General features: G+C 46.5%; 1 protein-coding gene across 1 annotated transcript; it reads right to left on the reverse strand.

Moving 5' to 3' along the window:
• Positions 1 to 1997: 1997 nt before the first annotated feature.
• USF2 (upstream transcription factor 2, c-fos interacting) lies at positions 1998 to 23629 on the reverse strand. The gene is made up of 10 exons (XM_081962267.1): positions 23093 to 23629; positions 13128 to 13174; positions 11992 to 12107; positions 11579 to 11698; positions 9667 to 9820; positions 7606 to 7693; positions 7300 to 7358; positions 6454 to 6548; positions 4314 to 4442; positions 1998 to 2435 (listed from the first exon to the last, which is right to left on the reverse strand). The coding sequence occupies exons 1-10, from the start codon at positions 23143 to 23145 to the stop codon at positions 2346 to 2348; spliced, it is 951 nt and encodes a 316-aa protein (XP_081818393.1). The 5' UTR covers positions 23146 to 23629; the 3' UTR covers positions 1998 to 2345.
• Positions 23630 to 24130: the final 501 nt, after the last annotated feature.

Consider the following 24130-nt stretch of genomic DNA (forward strand, 5'->3'; position numbering starts at 1 on the left):
AATAATAATGATGATGATGATAATAATAATAATAATAATAATAATAATAATAATAATAATAATAATAATAATAATAATAATAACTTCATTGCTGTACTGGTGATGTTCCACCTCTATCTATAGGGTTATACCAAATGCATCTGTCTTGTTTGGCCATAAAACTAGTCCTCAATTTACAATCATCTGTTAATGACCGTTCAAAGTTACAACAACACTGAAAGAAGTGACTTATGACCAATTTTTGTGCTTAGGACTGTTTATATTATTCTGATCATGTGATCAGTATTTGAATATTTGGCAACCAGTTCATATTTATGACGGTTGTACTGTCCGGAGTCCTGCGATCTCCTTTTGCGACCTTCTGACAAAAGCAAAGTCAGTGAGGAAGCCAGATTCACTTAGCAACCAGAGTTTTGCCCCATTTCGTGAACTTTCTTGCCACTGCCGCTAAGTGAATCACTGCAGTCATTTCATTCCACCGTCGTAACCCACTCCAAAGGAAATGCTGAAGCACAAAATGATCCGGTAGCAGTAATTTTTTCCGTCCAGGATTTTTCTTTTTTCTTTATATATAAACAGAATTATTTCCTACTTTGCAACAAACTCTGCAAGTCAACTCCTTAATCTTTTTTTAAATATATCTATCTATCTATATATATGTATATATATTTATATATACCATCTGCTTTCTTTCCCCTCCTCGTCCTATTGACGGAGATGTCCAAAGGATCAAACAGTACAAATTGGGATCACAAATTCAGTTGCCACTTTAAGATTTTTTTCCTTTTTTTTCTTTTTAAGGGAAGGGTTGGTGTTTGGTATATATAGATATATATATTTTTTAAAAAAATCAGGTCTAGGTTACTTGCTGTTACAATAGCATTTTACCATTTTAGGAACCATTTATTGTTTGTTTGCTTTTTTATTTAAAAAAAATTCTGTTCAGAAGTGGGTAGAAGGGAAGGACACAAAATAGAGATTTCCTTTTTTTTTCTTAAAAAAAAACAAACCTCATCTCCTGATTTTTTTTTGTTTTAAACCTGAAATCCTAAAACACTGCTGAAGTTTAATTAAAAAATTATATAATATCAAAAAAACACGCACACACACACACACACGAAGCAACCCTGCTTGCCATTCGACCCACTGCTATTGCCCTTCCTAACGACTTGGGATTCAGCTATCATACAAACACCGTACCTCTATACAAACGCGCTTTTTAAACTAATAAAATAAAGATTACTTACAAGAAAGAGAAGAGGGGGGGGGGGGGCGAAGAGAGACAGAGACAAGGATGGGAAAGGAAAGTGAACTTTTTAGGATGGTTCTGGCCAGTGCCTTAAAACGACGAGAAAGAAAAGAATGTTACACAATGGTTCGAAGAACTGCCGTGACTTGAGTTACGAGGACGGAGAAAAAAAAAAGAAAAAAAAAGGCAGAAATTCGGCATCAGACTCCTTCTCTCCGTGACAAAATACGCATCTAAAAATCCCGTGGGTTTGATTTGCAAGTCCCCAGAAAGTGAGATAGAATTCTGTTTGGGATAATGGGGAAAAAAAAGCACGCACGTTGTCTGCAAATGCAAAAGTTTTTCCTCTTGTTTTCTTTTCCAACCTCGTCGTGAAACAGTGCACGCTCCCCGTCTGCAGGCTGTGCTCAAACAAACTGGCTAAGCGTGTGTGTTTGTGTCAACCTGACCCGAAGGGTATTTTCTTCCGTTTCAACCAGACGTACCTGTGACACTGGGCCCTGGGGGCTGTAGTCGTGTGGCCAAACAGAACAGCCCCCCCTCCCTTTTGAAGCAAGATGCCGAAAACATGCAGAAGGAGACGAGAAAGAAAGAAAAAAATCTAGCAGTTCTTTTTTTTTTCCTTTTAAAACAGCCAAGAAGGGTGTGTGCTTCCCCCCACTCCACCCCACCCCCCCCACCTCGACTTCCCATCCAGGGAAAGGGTGACGGAAGTTAGTGAACCCGTGTTAAAAACCTAGTGTAAAAAAAAAAAAACACGCAGGGTTTTTGTCTGTTGAATCTTAGTACGTCCCGGGAGGGAAAGAAAGACAGGGAGGACAGTGAGAAGGGATGAAGATGCACCTGGTGGGAAGAAAGCCAGAGGCCACCTTTTAGGGCACTAGCAAGGTATGGGGTAGAAAAGCTCCTCCCCTCCCCCCCAAGTCTCCTCTGTACCTCCTCCCTCCTGCCCCCTCCCCACACAATCCCTCCCCCCCTCCCCGGTCCTCAAAGGCAAAGCAAGAGGCAAGGTTCATCCAGAGGCGACAGTTTCACAAATTGGGAGGCTGAGATTCGGCATGTAGGCAGAGGTGAAGGAAAGGGTGGGGGTGGGGGGCTACTGCCCTGGGGTGTCGCCCACCATTTCGATTCCGTGTTGCTGAAGCTGTCCTCTCAAAAGGGTATTTTCGTTCTTCATCTGCTCAATCTGTGAAGTGGGGGTGGGGGTGGGAAATAAAGAGGAGGAGGAGGAGGAGAAAGGGAGAGGTTATCAAACGGGGGTGGAAAGCGGAAGTCAAGAGTAAAGGAAACGCAACTGGGGTTACTGCCAAAAAGTAGACTTCGATTTATGACCTAGAGCAGGGGTGTCCAAACTTGGGAACTTTAAGACTTGTGGACTTCAACTCCCAGAATTCCCCAGCCAGCATAGCTGGCAACTTCTGTTCCACTGGTTAATTGTTCTCTCACTGTCAGGAAATTTCTCCTTACTCCTAAATTGCTTCTCTCCTGGATTAGTTCCCACCCACTGCTTCTTGTCCTGCCTTCGGGTGCTTTGGAGAATAGGTTGACCACCCTCTCTTTTTTGTGGCTGCACCTCAAATATCGGAACTCGGCTATTGTGTCACCCCTCGTCCTTCTTTTCATTAAATTAGATATACCCTCTTCCAGCAACTCTTCTTTGTATGTTTGAGCCTCCAGTCCCCTAATCATCCCCGTTGCTCTTCTCTGCGCTCTTTCTACAGTCTCCACATCTTGTTCATATCGTGGCGACCAAAACGGGATGTCGATTTTTGTAACTGTTTTTGTGATAGCTGTAAAGCAGGCACTGTGTCACAAAGCAAGTCCATTTGTTTTTAGGGATGGTTTTTTTGCCAGAAACTGGCCAGAAGAAAACACACACCTTGTATGCTCAAGTGCGTGCACGCATTTTGGGAACGCAAAGGGACTTCCGCAGGTTTATATTATACACGCAAACATATAAACTGCCTCTCTTCTCTTGTTCTGAGCTTAACTGCAACAGCTGAAATTGTACTTGGCCGCACTTACAGATTTGCTCCAAGGCCGTGTGACCTGGAAGAGTTCCCTGAAGTAGGACATCCCGACTTCTGCACCACTACTATGGCCATAGGTAGTCCTTGACTTACAGCAGTTCACTTAGTGACTGATCAAAGTTACAACAGCACTGGAAAAAAGTGATTTAGGGCCGTTTTTCACAGTGAGGACCTTTGCCCCCCCCTATAATCATGTGATCAAAATTCAGACGATTGGCAACTGGCTCATATTTATGGCGGTTGCAGTGCTCAGGGGTCACGGGGTAACCTTTTGTGACCTTTTGCAGGAAAGTGTTGTGGCCTGCCAGCGGCCAGTGAAGCTGGCAGCAGATTCAGACAGTGGGGAGGAAGATGGGCCAGTCCTGGAGTCTGGGAAAGGCTCTGATGAAGGCTCTGTGTCTGAGGCAGAGAGGGGGCCAGGGCCGTCTGACAGTTTTCAGTTGCCATCAGTCATACATCAGTGAGGCAGACGAACAGCTGGAGCCTGTTCCCAGTGTGGGCATGCGCAGAGTTGCCAGACGAAGGGAACAGCTAAGGAACAGGGGTCATCTCAGGAGTACGGCCACAGGTGGACGGTGAATGGCCCCTCCCATAGGGAATAAAAGAGGAGCGAAAGGGGAGTGGAGTTTGCAGGAGACAATTTAGTTCATTCCTGCATTCTTGCCAAGTATTGCGGCGTCTGAAAGATCTCAGCCTGGCCACTCTCCAAGCCTGATAAAGGTCGGTCATTCTGAACTATCTTGAAAGACTGTGGGAGAGGAAAGACTTTGCTGAAGTGGAATTCACTGCAAATTAAATAAAAGGGGTTTATCGGGACGAGGACTCGGCTTTGTGCTGCTGGGGAAGCCTAGGTCAGAACAGAAAGGTCACAAAATGGGGCAAAGCTGTAAACCCATGTTTCACTTAACGACAGAAACGGCGGCCTCCGTCGTGGTCGTGTAGGTCGAGGATTGCCTGTACTTGGCTTTGTGGCTGGCCACCGTCTCAAACCCTGTTCCAAAGCGAGAGAGGGCTGAGAAGGTGGGCTGAGCTACCTGTTGCCGTAGGAGGTCATTGTCCATCTGAAGCCTCTCGGCTTCCTTGTACGTCTCCTGCATCCGTTGGTTTGTCTGGCGCAGCTCCCGGATGTAGTCGCAGGCTTTGGAGAGGATGCCCCCTTTGCTCTGGAAGAGAAAGAAAGAAAGGACCAGCTCCACCATTGAGCTTCCTGCTCTGCCCCACCTTGGATGGTGGGAAGGCTCTTCCAAAATCATCAGGCTTCTCTCAGATCCTTCCTCCTTTAAAGGTTCCCCTCGCACGTATGTGCTAGTCATTCCCGACTCCAGGGGGCGGTACTCCTCTCCATTTCAAAGCCAAAGAGCCAGCGCTGTCCGAAGACGTTCTCTCTGGTCATGTGGATGGAAGGCTGAGTCCACCTTGAGCCTGGTGAGCTTCGAACTGCCAAATTGCAGGCAGCCGGCAGTCGGAAGAAGTAGCCTGCAGTACTGCACTCTAACCACTGCGCCACCGAGGCTCAATAATGTATTAATAATATTAATATTCTATAATCTGTTAATAATATTAATAAATATTTAAGTGGGATAAGTGCAAACCTGCCTTCTCTCATGTAGGCATATGCATACAGATAAAAGGTAAAGGTTCCCCTTGCACATATGTGCTAGTCGTTCCCAACTCTAGGGGGCAGTGCTCGCTCATCTCCGTTTCAAATTTGAAGATCCAGCGCTGTCCGAAGACGTCGCCGTGGTCATGTGGCCAACATGACTAAACGCTGACGGTGCATAGAACGCTGTTACCTTCCCACCAAAGGTGATTCCTATTTTTCTACTTGCATTTTTACGTGCTTTCAAACTGCTAGGTTGGCAGAAGCTGGGACAAGTAAGGGGAGCTCACCCCGTTATGCGGCGCTAGGGATTCGAACCACCGACCTTTCTGATCGACATGGTCAGCGTCTTAACCACTGAGCCACCATGTTCCTTTTTTATTTCTCCTTTACACGCCTCCAAACTCATCTCTTCCTTCTCCTCCTTTACACGCCTTCAAACCTTTAATTGGCTCTGTTTTTAGGATGGGACTTCTTTATTTATTTGTGGCTGGCTAAAATATGGATTCATCTCAATGTAGAGAGTTTGCCGTCATAATCAAAAAGTAAGCATTGAGTCTATTTCGAGTCAACCCCTCCGTGCCTGGTGACATCTTTGCGTCTTTCTTGAAAACAACAAAGACATCGTTCATCGCAGACTCCCCTCCCTCAAGATGGTTGAAATTGTTTCCACCACCCCCTGACTTCCTAGAGCAGGGGTGTCCAAACTTGGCAACTTTAAGACTTGTGGACTTCAACTCCCAGAATTCCCCAGCCAGCAGAGCTGGCTGGGGAATTCTGGCAGTTGGAGTCCACAAGTCTTAAAGTTGCCAAGTTTGGACACCCCTGTCCTAGAGCTTTACTTACGAACCTGGTAGCTTCCCATTTGAATATTAACGAGGTCCAAGCCGCTTAAATTTCTTGAGCTTAGGCCAAACTGTCCAACTCATGGCAGGTTCAGGATTTCTCAAGTGGAAAAAGAGGTTTTGTGTGAGGTTCTCCTCAGCTAAGGAGACATCACTAGGAATTAAGGGTCTGCAAATCTATGGAACTCTTCCAAGAAGGAATTCTCAATGACGACTGGGCAGGTGATGCAAATGCAGGAAAAAGCAGCTCATTTGCATTATTCCGCCTTCTCCTGTGTGGGATGAAATTATCTATCCCCCATCAGATTCTCAACAGATTTGGAAAGGACCTTGTAGGTCATGTAGTCCAACACAAACACACACACACACACGGCCAAGCAGGAGACCCTACACAGCGATGGCTAACCTTCTTCGTCACTGCGTGCCGGAAATGGCACGCAAAACCATCCCGTGAGGAACGCGCGGCCCTGCTGGCCTTCGGAGCGCCAAAACCTGGGAGAGCAATGTTCCATCGTGCATGTACCGCCACCACCCAAATTTCCAGTTTCCTGTGCGGTGACGCGCCCGACAAGCAGACGACTGTCCCCCATGTGCGCAACGGAAACCCGGAAGTTCGGGTCCCGGCGCGCACATGCATGGCGGGATGCTGTTCTTCCGGGTCTTGGCAAAGCAAAACGTTGTTCCTTCTGTGGTACCCCCTCCCCTCCCCCCACCAGTAACGGCCCTCACCGCCCCTGTCTTGGTGTTGTCTGTGTTGCAGTCTGGAATGATTTTTGACAGCTGTACGATCCAATTGTTGATCTTGTCCCGCCTCCTCCGTTCAACTTTAAGAAAAAGAGAGAGAGAGAGAGAGAGAGAGAGAAAGGGGGGGGGGAAAGTAAGAGGCTGATCAAACATGGCAACCTGACAATATGTGAAGGGATTAGAATGACTGGCCTCGGAGGAAAAGGAACAGACCCACACAGAGGCCCATTACCCAGCTCTACTGATCAGAAAATGGAAGGTTTTCTACAGCCCACAAAAGTGCTCCATTGGAGAATGTGATTTATGACACACCCTGGGAGGATGGGGAGCAGGGTCATAATTGAGCCATAAATTACATGGGGCAGAGCTGACTTCACCCGGGTACATGCTGATGTGTTGCTCCTAATAAAGAACGAGATTTCTTTTGAAACTTGGCTCAAAGCTCATGAGTTAATTAGGGCATCTGTCAGAACCCTGACACTAAGCACCCCACGGGCTGGATCCGGCCCGCGGGCCTTGAGTTTGACACCCCTGCTCTAAGCGGTTTAGAGTCGGCGTATTGCCGGCTCCTCATTTTACCAACCTTGAAAGGATGGAAGGCTCAGTCAACCTTGAGCCAGTCTAGATCAAACTCCTGGCAGTGGGCAGAACTAGCCTGCAGTGCTGCATTCTAATCACTGCGCCATCAGGGTGCTTTCCAAGAATTGGAAAAAGGGAAATAAATATGGTCTTGCTCAATCAGGTTTCAGAGCAATGCAGTCCTTCCTCATCTGATTAGGGCACAAATTTGAAGATAGGAGAGAGCTCACCCAGCTTGGCTGTTCTGCTCACCTTCGTTGTGCTGAGCTCTTCGCCTCTCGTCCCGGGGCGTCCGCGTCCCGTCCATTTTCCTAGAATTTGAAGGAAGTGAGATGGACAAGTCAGAAGCACAGCAACTTTCAGAAATCCCGTTCCCATCTCAGAACCGACAGAACATGTTCTAGAATTACCTGGCTTGTGGTCCCACCTGTTCTACCCTCTTCCAAGCTCGCCTCCCTCCCTTTTTCAGCCCCAACCACACCGCGGAATGTCCAGAACTTCCCCTGGTGGCAAGACCCCGATTGAAACTTCCAAGTTTGTGTCCGAAGCTTTACGTACGGGGAATAGGGGTGGGTGCGGGGAGCTATGGTACGTTGCGTTCCGGTCTGCAACACGTCTTGGGGGGTCATCATCACGTAGAACTGACCTGAAGGAGCAACGTGGAGAAGGTGTTACTCCACCAGATAAAGGACTAACAATTGAAAAAAAAATGCACTACCAAATGCTTGCATGAAGAGACTTTTTCATGCTTTTGTCCATCTGCCCCTGCCCCCTCCCCCCCCCCCACATCTTCCCATCCCACCCACATTCCCCATTTTCCTCCTTCTCACAATAAATCTGAAGTTTGGCTGCTGAGCATGGTCTGTCCTCACTTGGTTATTCTTTCATTCTCTTCTACTCTCTCCCCCCGCACCCCAAAAAATTAAAATCAGTTTCAAGGAATGGATAGGCTTACACCCTGTGGCAATTCTAAACATATAGCAATAGCACTTAAGACTTGTATACCACTTTACAGCCCCCTCTAAGCGGTTTGCAGAGTCAGCCTCTTGCCCCCAACAATCTGGGTCCTCATTTTACCCACCTCGGAAGGACGGAAGGCTGAGTCAACCTTGAGCCTGGTGAGATTCGAACTGCCAAATTGCAGGCAGCCGGCAGAAGTACCCTGCAGTGCTGCATTCTAACTACTGCAGCTCCTATGATCTCTCTCTATAGATTTCCACAGGTTGTTTTTATATGTATATATAAACAAACCATTTCTTCAGGCAGAATCTTCACTGACTTGCCAACGTCAGGAGCTAAACTGAGCTTAAGACAGTTTACTATGTATTGACTTGTGGGACGGAGCCACAATCTTCACATGGGGTGTCCATTAGATCAAGTCAGATGGTTTATTTGCCTGAGTAAAGCCTGTCATGTAAACGCAGCTACTGTCTTGTCCATCGGAGGTTTAACCTGTGGCACTGTCATCAATAAAGTTTTGACTCCTTGCATGCGTTGCAGCCGCCAGCGATGCTTCCGCTAGCCTCTGCGACGCTCCAGCTGCTCGGTAGAGCATCGCGCAGGCGCTATATGCGCCAAAGGCTTTAAAGGACAAGGAAGGAGCTCGGGCTGGCGGTTGGGCCCTCCGGAGCACCGTACCGGTACCCGGTGCTCCGGGCAGGCTCCGGTAAGCCCATACCAATGCATACCACCTGTAACCCACCACAGGGGCACGCATGCCATTGCCAGCTGGTCTTCGCAGGCACTGGAGCGCCGGAAAATGGCCTGAAAACCACCCAAAACCCAGACCATTTTCCGGGAAAAAGCGCCCCAGCAAATGGTCCCCCAAAATTCCCCCAAAACAGGTCTGCACGCGCAAGCCAGCTGGTCTTAAGGTTTCTGGGGCACGCACCTACACACGTATTCCTGTTTAGGCACTCGGTGCTGAAAAGGTTCACCAACACTGCCTTATACAATATACTGTATTTTTCAGAGTATAAGATGCACCTTTTTCCCTCAAAAAAGAGGCTGAAAATCTGGGTGCATCTTATACACTGAATACATCATTTTTTTGCCTCCCAAAACCCTGCCCCTTCACAGCCTTGCACAGCCTTTAGGAGACTTTCAGGGAGCTCCTGGGGGCTGGGGAAGGCAGAAATGAGTGAAAAACAGACGGGTTTTTTGCTCAATTTTGCCCTTCCCCCCCCAGCTCCCAGGAGCACTCTATAAGCCTCCATAAAGCTATCCATGCCTTGACAAAAAACAGGCGTTTTCACGAAAAATGGGCCGTTTTTTGTTCATTTTGGCCCCCACCCCACCCCCCAGGAGCACTCTACAAGCCTCCCAAGGGCTATTCATTCCCCCTTTCTGACAAAAAAATGGCCCTGTTTTTGTGAAAATCAGGCCGTTTTGGGGAGGTTTGCAGAATGCAAACTTTTTTAAAAATTTGCCTCTTCAAAACCTTGGTGTGTCTTATACTCTTTAAAATACGGTAACTATGGACCCCCTAGTTAGGTCGTAGCATTGAACTAGTCTGGGCTTCATGGTGAATGATTGGGGATTGTTGGTGTGGTAGTTCGAGAGACGTGTGGAGCCATCAAAGCCATCTCCAACAGCTTTCCGGTGTCCCTGATTCCCTACCTCCAGCTTGTGTCAGCGACTGATCGGTGGTCTGCACGGAAACGGCCGTGGCATCCCCCACTGTGGAGGCAGGGAAGTATGCAAAACGGGCTTCGCCGCTGACAGCATCCGTGGCTGGACTCCCACCATTACTGAAAGGGTTCTGAATCACCGCCTGGAAAGAGAAGGAGACGCATTGGTGGGTCTGTGACAGCAAACCACCCAAGGCAAGATCAATAATTGGATACTCAAAAGAGGATTGAATCATGAACAAAGAGCAAGGGAAGACTTGAGCTCGCTACTGCACTGGAAGACTGGCCCAGCAAATAAAACCCTGGCTTTTTATTCGTGACTGGCTAAGGGTGATGCGAGTGGCAGGCAGGCCCACAGCTGAGGCTGGACATTAGGAGAAGTCCATTAAATCAAAGACTTCGCGCAGGCTAGGAAATCAATACACGGTCCAGAAATGGATTTACAGAAACAGAGGAAAGAAGATAGTGAGACGTGTAGACTTGCTGATGAACTGAAGGTGGGCACTGCCCTCTTGTGTTTAAGAGCAGGTAATAGATTGAAAAGAGCCAGTTTGGTGTGACGATTAAGGTACCAGTTCTAGGCTGCATCAACAGAGGGATAGAATCAAGATCACGTGAAGTGTTGATACCACTTTATAATGCCTTGGTAAGGCCACACTTGGAATACTGCATTCAGTTCTGGTCGCCACGATGTAAAAAAGATGTGGAGACTCTAGAAAGAGTGCAGAGAAGAGCAACAAAGATGATTAGGGGACTGGAGACTAAAACATATGAAGAACGGTTGCAGGAACTGGGTATGTCTAGTTTAATGAAAAGAAGTACTAGGGGAGACATGATAGCAGTCTTCCAATATCTCAGGGGCTGCCACAAAGAAGAGGGAGTCAAACTATTCTCCAAAGCACCTGAGGGTAGAACAAGAAGCAACGGGTGGAAACTAATCAAGGAGAGAAGGAACTTAGAACTGAGGAGAAACTTCCTGACAGTTAGAACAATTAATCAGTGGAACATCTTGCCCCCAGAAGTTGTGAATGTTCCAACACTGGAAGTTTTTAAGAAGAGATTGGATAGCCATTTGTCTGAAATGGTATAGGGTTTCCTGCCTAGGCAGGGGGTTGGACTAGAAGACCTCCAAGGTCCTTTCCAATTCTGTTACTCTATTCTACTCTATTCCTATTTCAATTCAATTCTATTTAAATTCTTATTCTATTCTATTCTATTCCTGTTTCTATTTCATACCAGGTTAGAAAGTGGGAGGCCGTGAGTTCTACTCCCGCCTTAAGCACAAAGCCACCGAGCCGATTTTGTGCCAGTCACCTTCTCTCAGCCCCAGGAAACAGGCAGGGGCAAACCATTTCTGAAAAATCTTGCCGGGAAATTTGCATGCACGCCATCTGTCTGCAAGCGAGAACTGCTGGAACTGCAAAACGGACATAGGTCATCGAAAATGAAGAAGGCAAAGTGCTCTGGGGCTTTAGAATTCAACAGACAAGGCGCCTGCCACAACAACGCCCCAGACTTAAGATCTCGATCAGAAGAGAAAGAACTGGAGAAAAATCAGAAAATGCAAAGGCTTGCAAATAGAAGTACGTAGAACAACTGTGGCAAAAGAATGCAAAGATCGTACCGAAAGCGATTAGGGGCCTTTGGGTAACACCAAAATAATTGGAGCACCACTTGAACACTAGTGGCATTGACAAACTCACCACTAGTCATTTGCAAAAGGCAGCTTTGTTCAGAACAAGCTTACATCCTCGGACAACATCAAGCAACAACATCTGCCTATCCCAGAGCCTTTGGAAGGTGGCTCAAAACAGCAACTCCAGTCTAAACATCTGGTTGTCCGTGTGACCAACGGTAACAATACTACTAATACTGGGATTAGCCAGAAAACCATTCCTCACCTGAGCAACAGCTTGCTGGCCACTGGCGAAAGCGGCAGTCGAGACCACGCTAACGGCCCCCGTTGCATCCGTTTGTCCATCCAGCTGACTGTCCGTCACCTGAACGACTCTGTATGTCACCTGGGGAGAAACAGCAGAAAGCCATATCACTCCTCTGGCTGAAGAGGGATTTAGGGGGAGGAACAAGGTGACGTCAAACAATAGAACTCCGCTAGGGGATGATTCCCGCAATGCAAAATACTTTTTTTTGGGGGGGGGGGGAAGTGCGATGAACTGAGTCAGAAATGGGAGTGGATTCCCTTAATAGAGGCGTTGGCCTGTTGCATTCCATCGTCTTCAAACGGCAAGGAAGTCTTTCATTGCTGGAGCTCCATCCAAAGTCCAAAATCCAACCTTCCCAACATGGACATTACCTGTCCTCCATTGTTCTCTGTTCGAAACTGATACTGGATATTATGGTCTGCAAAGGCTGCTTGCTGGACACTGGCAATGGCCACTGCTGCCTGTTCCTCTGCATTTGTGCCATCCCCTGACCGAGAAAGGAAAGAGATTTCAATTGATTGCTTTATGACCAACGGAAAGCTTAACAAGACCCCCAGGGAATTCTAGAGCAGGGGTCCACCAACCTTTAGGATCTCAGAGACCACTGAATTCATAATTTTAAATCCCGCGGACCATTAATATGATCTGCCTAATGACTGACTGGGTGGGTGTGGCTAGATGGTCATGTGACTGGGTGGGCATAGCCAACTCGATGTCACTCACGGCGAGGGGTGCCTTGCTGGGCCTCTACTGGCCACTCCTCGCCTCCCCCACCCGGGCTCCTTAGGGCCCCAACAGGAAGCAGTTGTTGGAGCTAAGCAGCCACCAAGAGAAAGAGTTGGCAAAACAGCTCAGTTCAAATTAGATCTGACCGAGAAGGAGGTTCAGCAGAAGCATCTCACTGAGGACTAGGAGCTTAGGCTTTCCAAGCAGAGGGAAGACCTGCGGGAGTGCCTGGAGGCTCAGAGGGCTGAGATGGTCAACCAGTTCCAGGCCATGATGCAGTCCCACTGGAACACTTCGCCACCAGTGGCGCTTTCCTCCAGCCTTCACCCAAAGCCCCTCACCAGGAAGCCGAAGCAGACCCCAAGTCAGAATTTCTGCCCCCCCTCCAACCTGCCCAAAATGACCCAGAAGGGGGAGACTCTTTGCAGTAAGACAAACATTCATTGCCTGCATCCATCCCAGGGGGCGTAGTTTGAGGACCCCTGTTTTAGTGCAATATAAAAAATGCAAATACTTTTTTACACCAACATTTTCTTGTGAACCACCAGTGGGCCAAGGACCAGTTTAGTGACCACTAGTATTTTTCCCCCCCAAATTATATCTTCTTCTCTGGGTGGTTCCTCCTTTTTCCAATGTTATGCATTTGCAATTCTTGCTGCCGTCAAGACGTGTAGTATTAAATATATACGGTCCCATTTTGATACCCCTGGCTGCCGAAATGCCATCCATCCATGCATCGTGTTTGGGGCATTTCTGGAACCAGCCCAGGAGTTCTCCTTACCTTCTCGTAGCTCAACTCCATCTTCGCTTTCTTGATCTTTCTCGTGGCTGAAACACAAAAGGAAGAAAAAAAAAGAATTCAGCTCGATTTCCTTCCTGCTAGATAGGGGGAAGGGAAGGAACTCAATAATTAAAACCTAGAGGTGGTTTCTTTTTAACCGCCCGTAGGACCAAAATAAGCCAGATGAAAAGTTTTAGCAGTATATAGAACCTCTCACCCCCTCCCTCCCCACCCCCCACCCCAAATGGCGGCCTCCTTTTTAAGGCATTTTGCAATCAACTGCAAAAAGCAACTCAGAAGCTGCACAATAGCTTTGGTTTTGCTGCCCTGTTTTATAGGAACGCAGCACAGAGCACTTCAAATGTTAGCCTCCAGCTCTGGAGTTCACTCGCACCGAAAGATGATCAGAAGCCAAAGATGAAGCACTTGGCACAGAAAAAAAGACTTTGTATGAGCCAGGGTCACAATTCATGATAAATAAGCTTCTGGTCTCAGGTTGCCCCATATTCTGACCTAGGCTTCACCAAATCACGAAGCAGACTCCGTGTCCCAACAAAACCCCGTTTTATGAAGCTAATGCGAATTCCTCTCACTCACATCCAGCAAAGTCCCAGAAAACAGTCTTTCAAGGGTGAATTTGCAGAGCTGGCAGTAGATTCGGACAGTGAGGAGGTTGGGGAGGAAGATGGGCCAGTCCTGGAGTCTGAGGAAGGCTCTTATGAGGGCTCTGTGTCGGAGGCAGAGACGGGGCCAGGGCCCTCTGACAGTTATCAGCTGCCTTCAGAGTCAGACATCAGTGAGGCAGAAGAACAGCTGGAGCCTGTTCCCAGTGTGCACATGCGAAGAGTTGCCAGACGAAGGGAACAGTTAAGGAACCAAGGGTCAACTTGGGAGTAAGCCATGCTGGCTGGGGAATTCTGGGAGTTGAAGTCCACAAGTCTTAAAGTTCCCAAGTTTGGACACCCCTGGTTTAGCAGAAAGGGAAGCAGAAGTAAAAAATAAACCCATAACCCACCCGTCGCAGGTCCCTAACCGATTTCTCCACCACCATCCCTTGGGGAATATGACCCCCAGAAGGAGAAAGGACTCTTCTAAGCCTGTTTAATTGGCTCTTGCTTACTTGTAAATAAGCTGAGGATTTTAGATGCCAAAATTCACCCCCCAAAATTTTGCCTTGCCTCCTCCACCAAATGTCTGCAAATAGTGTATATAATAACACTTTATAAAAAAGTACTTGTATATCCTGTGCGTATGTGCAGATAAGCTGACCCTCCAGTTTTTTAACCAACATAACCACTTATCCACCAGCAGCATATTTGTTCGTGGTATGTTGGTGGAAAAAATTGGAGGGTTGGCTTATCCAGATGGGCTTCTCCACAAATATATACGGTAATTGCCCTACCTTCCTTTTGGATCCCTTTGGTGCTCTGCCTTGTGAGTTCAGCCTGGTCTGTAACAACTGACTATCCTTATCAGTCTCTGCCAAGAGTGAAGGATTAAGATAGCTGTTTTCCGGGACTTTAAGGCTGCTTCTCCTTCCAGAGACTCTTGAAAGGGAAAGTTGAACTTGGGGGGTTGATATTAGTCCATGCATTTCCTGTTTTCAAAACGGTGGGGGGGTGGAATATTGAGATCCGTGGGGTGTGTGTGTGAGGCTTTGTTTGGGCATGCGCACAACCAGCAAAAGTGGTTTATTGCGCCACCTCTTCAGACAGTAGGAGATGTTCTGGGCAAGAAAGAATTACGGTCTAATCGGGAAGAATCTCTCTAGCTGAAGGTTGAACCATGGAGTCCTTGGTGCTCTCTTGAGTTTGGTTGTTTGGGCGCAGACGTTTTATTACCTCACTAGGTAACATCATCAGTCCCATCGTATCTGCAAGCCAACAGCCGAGCTCAGGGAGCACCATGGACAATTACTATGCCCATGCGTGCCATAGGTTTGCTATCACGGCCCTAGACTTTTGAGTTTCGAGGCAGGACAAGCTCCAATGGCTAATTGGCTCCTTGTTCTTTTCTTCGTCAACGGAATTATTGTTTGCAACTTCAGACATTTATTATTTAGATTGTTTGGTTGCTACCGATGGTTGTAGCTATTCCTATGAGATGGGCAGGGATGCAAGTCACTTGAGTGAACCCCATTTAAAAACGCAAAGAAATAGGACAATCAATTAAAAAAAATACAGGGAATCCTTGCTTAATGGCCAGTCAACCTTATGACGGTGCTGAATGAGTGGCACTTGAGTCCTTGAAGTTCTGCCCCTCCCCAGCCCCCTTCCAAGTGGGGTTGTCCTATGCTTGCTTTCCTAACAGTTTTGACTGCATTTGGAAATCCCCGTGTTTATTTATTTGCAAATCTGTGTATCAACGTTTGCAAAACAATAGAAGGCAGCCAAGGAATTTCCCTAGTTCAAGAATGGTTTACAAACCTCCTTTGATGGAACAAAAACAGTGACACAAGTATCTCTCATGCATAAACACTTTGGCTTTTTTAGCAGTGGTGTGTCTATGTGTGGGTAAAAAAAGAGGGGCATGAAACTATTTACAGACCCCTTGCATCCTGGAGATAAACTGTTCCAACCCCTACCCTCAAATCGATGCGATAGAGCACTGCACACCAGAACAACTAGACACAAGGGCAGTTTTTTCCCGAACGCCATCCCTCTGCTAAACAAATAATTCCCTCACCACTGTCAAACAGTTCACTAAGGTTGCACTACTATTACTATTAGTCTTCTCATTGTTCCTATCACCCATCTCCTCCCACTTATGACTGCAGGGTTTGTAACTTCGTTGCTTGTATCCCTATGATTTATATTTATATTCATTGTTTCCTGATTGCTTATTTGTACTCTATGACTATCATTAAGTGTTGTACCTTATGATTCTTGACGAATGTATCTTGTCTTTTTATGTACACTGAGAGCTTAGGCACCAAAGACAAATTCCTTGTGTGTCCAATCACATTTGGCCAATAAATTATTCTATTCTATTCTATTCTATTCTATTCTATTCTATTCTACTCTACGTGTGTGAGGTCTTTTCTTATTTTGGGTGCACCTCTTAAATATTTTGCAGCTTTAACACCCACAATTCACTGCAGAAAGGGGGCTCTGTGGTGAAAAAGGGGTACCCCAAAACGCCAGAATTGGTGAGGTTGGTTCACTGTCATTCTTTCTCACCTAAATCTAATTTATTGAGACTTTCCTATTTCAATTCCCAAGAGCCGTTTTAAATGCAGAGCCAGTTCAGCGCCCCATCCCAGCATGAGAGTGCCTGCTGAGTAGCAAGTACTAATAATAGATGGCCTTTCCTGATTTCTCCCTGTTCTACTTTTTGTCAAATAAGGTTGGTTTGGGTTATATATATATATATAATATAATATAATAATATAATAATAATATATAATAATAATATATAATAATAATATATAATAATATAAAATATATATATATAAATATATATATTTTGGGGGGGGGGAGAGAGAGAGAGGGAAACGTCTCCCCCTCCCCAATACAGTACATCAATAGGGACGGAGAAATGAGAAGCGGCAGGAATAGCCTGGGGTTCAGTCCAACCAGGAACAAGAGAAATATGATAAATAATTAAAGGACAAGCAGGGGAGGGGGAGAGAGGCAGAATGAATGAGAGTCAAATGGGAAAAAAAGGAAAGCGATTGAAAAGAACCATCAAATTGGATGGGATTTGGGGAGTTAAACTAACTCAAGCTGTCTGCCCACTTTGACACACCAACTCCAGAGAAAAAGGCCTTCCTTGAAGATATATAGATATATATATTTCTCAATTTATACTGCTGCAATTTTGCTGAGCCAACTAACATAACTGCACAATTCCAGAAGGGTCCATAGAGAAAGCATGACCACAGAATTTCATACTCTTGAGCTTTGGGGTTTCCAGGGATGGGCTGCTGGGGGTTCGCAGAGGTTGATGAGAACCTCTAGCTAAGATTCTGTGCAGTTCAGAGAACCCCCACATCCCACTCCTGGCTGGCCCCTCCCCTCCCAGGAGCCCCGACGTGGCCCGTTTGAATGCAGGTAAGTGCAGGGCGTGCCCGGAAGCTCGTGGAGGGCAAAAAACGGGCCTACCGGAAATGGGCTGTTTCCATCCCCCCCCCCCCCCCCGAGCCTGGGGAGGCTGTTTTCGCCCTCCCAGGAGGCTCGAGGGAAGCCTCTGGAGCTCAGGGAGGGCAAAAGTATACCCTGTACCCTGGTGCAGGAGGCTGACTAGGCCATGCCCATCCTGCAACCAAGCAGAGAACCCACTTGCTAAAATTTTTGAAGCTCAGCCATGTTGGTCCCCCAAGTTACTAGCCGCTAAAATTCTTTACTGGTCTCTTTGAGGGGTGTCTATCAGAAGTATATGACACACACACACACACAAACATTTTTTTCGTAGATTTTGCCAAGACAATCTCAATCTTACATGGGAAAAGGAGTATAAGACGCACCCTTTTCCCTCAAAAAAGATACTGAAAATCTGGGTGCATCTTATACACTGAATATAGCATTTTTTTGCCTCCTGAAACCCTGCCTCTTTCACCAAAATGGCCGTGCATAGTTTTTAGGAGGCTTTCAGGATTCTCCTGGGGGCTGGGGAGGGCAGTAATGAGTGAAAAGCGGGCCGGTTTTTGCTCAATTTTGCCCACCCTCAGCCCCCAGGAGCACTCCATAGCCTCCTAAAGGCTATTCATGCCCCCCATATTTTTTTTGGAAGAAAAACGGACTGCTTTTGGGAGGTCTGCAGAGTGCAAAACCTTTTTTTTTAAAAAAAATTGCCTCTTCAAAACTTTGGTGCGTCTTATACTCTGAAAAATACGGTAAGTGTTTTGTCAAAGCATCTGGTATGCCCAAATATGGGAGGGAGCATACTGCTTCCCTTTTGCCTTTCAGCCCCACTCCAGGAGCCTTCCAGGAAGAAAAACCATTATCAGCAAAAATGCAACACAAATTATCTGTCTATCATCTATCTATCTATCCATCCATCCATCCATCCATCCATCCATCCATCCATCATCTATCTATCTATGTATCTATCTATCTCTATCTATCAATCTATCAACTATCTATCTATCATCTATCTATCTATCTATCTATCTATCTATCTATCTATCTATCAATCATCTATCTATCTATCTATCTATCTATCTATCATCTATCTATCTATCTATCTATCTATCTATCCATCCATCCATCCATCTATCATCTATCTATCTCTATCTATCAATCTATCAACTATCTATCTATCATCTATCTATCTATCTATCTATCTATCTATCTATCTATCTCTATCTATCATCTATCTATCTATCATCTATCTATCATCTATCTATCATCTATCTACCTATCTATCTATCTATCTATCTATCTATCTATCTATCTATCTATCTATCATCTATCTATCTATCTATCATCATCTATCTATCAATCTATCTATCTATCATCTATCTATCTATCATCTATCTATCTATCATCTATCTATCTATCTATCTATCTATCTATCTATCTATCTATCATCTATCTATCTATCTATCATCTATCTATCTATCTATCTATCTATCTATCATCTATCTATCATCTATCTATCTATCATCTATCTATCTATCATCTATCTATCTATCTATCTATCTATCTATCTATCTATCTATCTATCTATCTATCTCTATCTATCATCTATCTATCTATCATCTATCTATCATCTATCTACCTATCTATCTATCATCATCTATCTATCTATCTATCTATCTATCTATCTATCTATCTATCTATCTATCTATCTATCATCTATCTATCATCTATCTACCTATCTATCTATCATCTATCTATCTATCTATCTATCTATCTATCTATCTATCTATCTATCTATCATCTATCTATCATCTATCTATCATCTATCTACCTATCTATCTATCTATCATCTATCTATCTATCTATCTATCTATCTATCTATCTATCTATCTATCTATCTATCATCTATCTACCTATCTATCTATCTATCTACCTATCTATCTATCTATCTATCATCTATCTATCTATCTATCTACCTATCATCTATCTATCTATCTATCTATCTATCTATCTATCTATCTATCTATCTATCTATCATCTATCTATCATCTATCCATCATCTATCTACCTATCTATCTATCTATCATCTATCTATCTATCTATCTATCTATCTATCTATCTATCTATCTATCATCTATCTATCTATCTATCTATCTATCTATCATCTCTATCATCTATCTTCTATGTATCTATCATCTATCTATGTATATATCAGTTGGTTGGTTGGTTGGTTGGTCGGTCGGTCGGTCAATCTATCTATCATCTATCTATCATCTATCTATCTATCTATCATCTATCTATCTATCTATCTATCTATCTATCTATTTACCTATCTATCATCTATATCTATCTATCATCTATCTATCTATCTATCTATCATCTATCTATCTATCTATCATCTAACATCTATCTATCTGTCATCTATCATCTATCTATCTACCTATCTATCTATCATCTATCTATCTATCTATCTATCTATCTATCTATCTATCATCTATCTATCTATCTATCATCTATCTATCTATCTATCTATCTATCATCTATCTATCTATCATCTATCTATCTATCATCTATCCATCCATCCATCTCCTTCCACTCCCCACTATCCTGTCAAAGCTGAAGAAACTTCTTGGATGAGAAGCGAAACATCTTCAAATCAAAAACCAAGAAAGTCCAATTGCCTCCTGAAAAAGTTTTGGGACAACCTAAACCCGGATGACTGAGAATCTCTACAGACTATCGGAAGACGACTGAGCTAAACATTGCCTCACCCTTCCTACTATTTCTAACCACTTTAATGATGAAGCAAGTCTATAAAGTACCAAGGCTGAATTATTTAGCATTTCAGCATACTCATTCCCCTCCGAGGAATTTTGAACAGCCTGCCTGATTCTGCCACAATCACTTTATTCTGCTTTGGCACGCTATAGTCGTGGCTGAAAAAGGCAGTGGGGTGTAGTAGTTAAAATACTGGACTAGGTGAAGAAGAGATCCAAGGTTCAGCCACGGTCTCAGCCCAGCCAACCACATGGAGTTGCGGTTGTTTAGTTTAGTTTACTTTGTTGTCATTGTACTTCCTACATGTAAATGAAATGCCATCCTCCGTGTACATTGTAACTATAAAAATAAAACACAAACACACATCCTTCACATTCCAGACAATTGAATTGAAAAACCCCTGCTATTGCATTAATTTTGCACTATGCAGTAGAATTCAATATGGTTACTGCCCTGGGATAGAAGCTGTTCTTCAGCCTAGTTGTCCTTGTTTTTATTGCCCTGTACCGTCTGCCAGATGGTAATAGTTCAAAAAAAAAGGAGGTATCCAGGATGAGATGGATCTTTAAGAATGTTTTGAATTTTCCTAAGCAGTGGGAGCTATTGAGGTCTTCCAAAGAGGGAAGAGGGCAACCCATGATCCTCTGGGCAATGACGTTGACCCTCTGGAGCGCTCTCCTATCTGCCACTGTGCAATTGGCAAACCATACACAGGTGCAGTAAGTTAAAATACTCTCTTTGGTGCAGCGGTAGAAAGTCACCAGCAGTTTTCCATTCAGTTGTTGTTTCCTGAGAAGTCTCGGGTAATATAATCTCTGCTGGGCCCTTTTGACCAGTGCACCCCAAGCTAAGTCTTCTTTTATGATAGCACCCAGAAACTTGATGGCGGTGGTGGTGGTGGTGGGGGGACAGGGAGGAGGAGAAATAGATGAAAGCACTACACAGCTGCTTTGAGATGCTGAGTGAAAAGCAGAATATAAATCTAAGAAAGCGTGGTTGTTTGCGGAAAAGCGGGTCACCTGGCCTGCTCATTGCTTTGTCAGCACGGCTGTGTGATGTGAGAATTATTCTCTGTCCCAGATCTGGGTGAATGATCTGAACCAAAACTAAGATTAAGTTTTATTGTGCAAGCCAGTCAGGTTGCATTTTGAGGGTTAAGAAGACACCCAGAGAGAAAAGCACCGCTTCAAACTGCCTGATCCGCCCTCAGCCCACATCCCACCCCCTCCCTATTCAGAGTTTCATGCTGCTTTCCTCCCCCTCCCACATGGACCGCCTGCCTTTCTGCAACCACTCGCCCTTCTGACAAACAGCCCTAGCCGAAAGGGAGGAGATCCGCCTAACAACTCCACAAGGTAGGCCAGGTGAAACCACGGATAGCACCAAAGTGCTTTTTCAGGAGGCAAGTTTTTTTTTCTTTTGAAGACCTTTCGCTTCTCATCCAAGAAGCTTCCTCAGTTCTGACAGGATAGTGGGGAATGGAAGGATTTATATTCATTTGCATCCTTTTAGCAGGTACAGGTTTATCTGTGTCCTCTCAGGGTCACCTGAGGTGGTTCAACTACCCTCTAAAACAGTGTTTCTCAACCTTGGCGACTTTTAAGTCCTCTGGACTTCAACTCCCAGAATTCCCCAGCCAGCTATGCTGGCTGGGGGATTCTGGGAGTTGAAGTCCACAGGACTTAAAAGTCGCCAAGGTTGAGAAACACAGCTCTAAAAGGATGCAATTGTCCAGCTGTCTGCAAGAAATATAAACCCTTCCATTCCTCACCACCATCCAATCAGAGCTGAAGAAGCTTCTTGAATGAGAAGTGAAAGGTCTTCGAAAGAAAAGAAACCAGGAAGTCCAGTTGCCCCCTGAAAAAAAAGCACCTTTGGGACAACCACGATCTGGTTGCCCGAGAACCTCCATAGACATGATAGCACAAGAGAACACGAATCCCTGATCCGAGTCTAGAACCCGGGTGTGTTTTAAAGCAGGGGTCTCCAACCTTTCGGACCCCAGGGACCACTAAATTCATAATTTAAAATCCTCTAATATGCATTTTTTTAAAAAAAATAAGATAAATAGTATTTAGTGCAATATAAAAAAAAATGCAAATAATTTTTCTGCGAAGACCACCAGAATTTTCTCAGAGACCACCAATGGTTTACTGGCCCCCAGTTTTAAAGTCCCCTTGGAGGTCCGTTGTTGCCTCCCCTTCCCGCTGAGGACTTCCCATCCCTGTTTGACAGCAGGGATCTGGATGGGGAGCTGTCCTTCCACATCCCCCCTCCCACCCTCTTTGACGCCAGCCAACCAATCTCTGCCTGGCTGTCCTTTTCCAGTGTGACAGCCAACACCAGACACCCAAACCTACAGCTGCCTGCCCCCCCCCCTTCTTCTTCCTTTCTGGATCGCCCCAGACATTTCCTATCTGGGACCGACGGGTCCCACCCTCGTCCTCCCCCCCCCCAGTCTTTTCCCATCTCACCCTTTGGCAATACAGACCCCCAGCCCTCCCTAAGCCAGCCATTGGGAAGGATGGGAGCTGTAGTCCGTCCAAGCCCCCTTCCCCCCCCCCCGAAAGCCAAGAGGCATGCATAAGTGCACCAGGGTGCCTAACCTCCCTGTCCTACTGTCCCCATTTACTTGGACCCATTTCCTGGATTCTTATTCCTGTCATCCTGCACAAACTAAATAAATACAAATACAATCAATCAATCCCACCTCGGCCAGCATAAGTTGGAACCCCCCCCCCCTCACAGCGTTAAAGAGATCCCGCTTGGTTCCCCCCCCTCAACCTGGCAGCTCTGCGTTCTCACGACCTCCGTAGACCCCCTTTCGTCGGAAGCGTCCCTTTTCTCTCCCCCAGGGGCAGAAAGAGAGGACCGTCCATTTTGTTCTCCCCACCCTCCCCGATCGCCGCCGCCGCCGCCACCTCCTCCTCCTCTACCGCAGAAGCAGGCGAGGCGGCGGATCGTCGCTGGATCTCCTTTCTCTCTCTCCCCTCCCCCCATCTCTCCGTAGGCCCGAGAGGCCGGAAAGCCCGCGATCCCCGCGGAAGACAAGGAACCCAGCAAGGGGTGGGGGGCTTTTGGAGGGGGGGTTTCTCCTGCCCTTACCTGGAAGCAGCGGAGGCGGTGGCTGTATCCAGACCGGGTTCCAGCATGTCCATGGAGGGGGGGGGAGAGGGAGAGGGGAAGGGGAAGGGGGGGAAGAGGGGAGGGAGGGGGAGCCCCCAAAAGGGACGGGTGGGGGGTGAGGGAAGCAGGAGAAGGAGGGGACGAGTTTTTAAATCTCACGCCGGATGGAGGTAGAGGGGACGCGGAGGAGACACGGGAGCCGAGGCGCTGATCACGGGGACAAACACTCGGGTCATGTGAGAAGGAAAGAGCGAGCAGCGAGAGCGCTTCTCTCTCTCTCTCTCTTTCTCCCTCCCTCCTTTCCTTCTTTCCCCAGCTGGGAGCCCGGGACACGTGAGGGGGGGAAGAAGCGTGGGAAAGCCGCGGCAGGGAGGTGGAGGAGGAGGAGGAAGAAGGACGACGGGCTCGGCACGGCGCAGCTCCCTCTCTCTCCGCCCGATGGAACGTCCGCGGCCTGCTTTGGAACGTCGGCGGGCGGCGGGTGGAACGTTGCAACAACAGCGGAGCGGGAGGGGGAGGGGATAGAACGTTGCGACGATCCGGGGCGGGGCGGGAGGGGGAGAAATGGAACGTTGCCTCGCTGGATGGAACGCGGCGGGGTTCGATCGAACGTTGCGGCAACAATGTTGCGCCGCGGGGGGTGGCTGCGCCGGTGTTGGATTTTTGTGTGTGTGCGCTCCCCCCTTCCCCCCCCCCGCTCTCTTTTACAACGCGGGGAAAGAAAAGAGCGGAGGAAAGTGAACTGGGCTGCCCGAAGAGAAGGAGAGCCCGAGGGAGGGAGGGGAGGAGGAGGAGGAAGGGAAGGAGTAGCCGAGCGCGCTCGGCTTTTGCGCTCGGTTTTTTCACACCCCCCTCTCTCGCTTCCTCCTTCCTGGTCGTTACCCAGGGCGCATGCGCGGGTGCTCAAGGGCATGGCCTTCTAAAAGGATATGTAGTCGGGGAGGTTGAGCTCGCGGCAAGCGGGAGTCTCCTGTTCGCCCTTCTATAGAAAGAGAGGCGGGGGGGGGGCGGGGGGTG

The sequence above is a fragment of the Natrix helvetica genome (genome assembly GCF_964273705.1).
Source record: "Natrix helvetica genome assembly, chromosome: 9".
Classification (NCBI taxonomy): Eukaryota; Metazoa; Chordata; class Lepidosauria; order Squamata; family Natricidae; genus Natrix; species Natrix helvetica.

Bases quoted from the DNA above. Each gene is read 5' to 3' on its own strand.
- USF2 (XM_081962267.1), bottom strand. From the start codon at position 23,145: ATGGACATGCTGGAACCCGGTCTGGATACAGCCACCGCCTCCGCTGCT. The intron at 11,699-11,991 runs GTAATGTCCATG...GTTTCTCCCCAG, and splicing joins CAGAGAACAATGGAGGACAG to GTGACATACAGAGTCGTTCA. The intron at 4,443-6,453 runs GTGAGGGCCGTT...TTTCTCTTCCAG, and splicing joins ACAACACCAAGACAGGGGCG to AGCAAAGGGGGCATCCTCTC.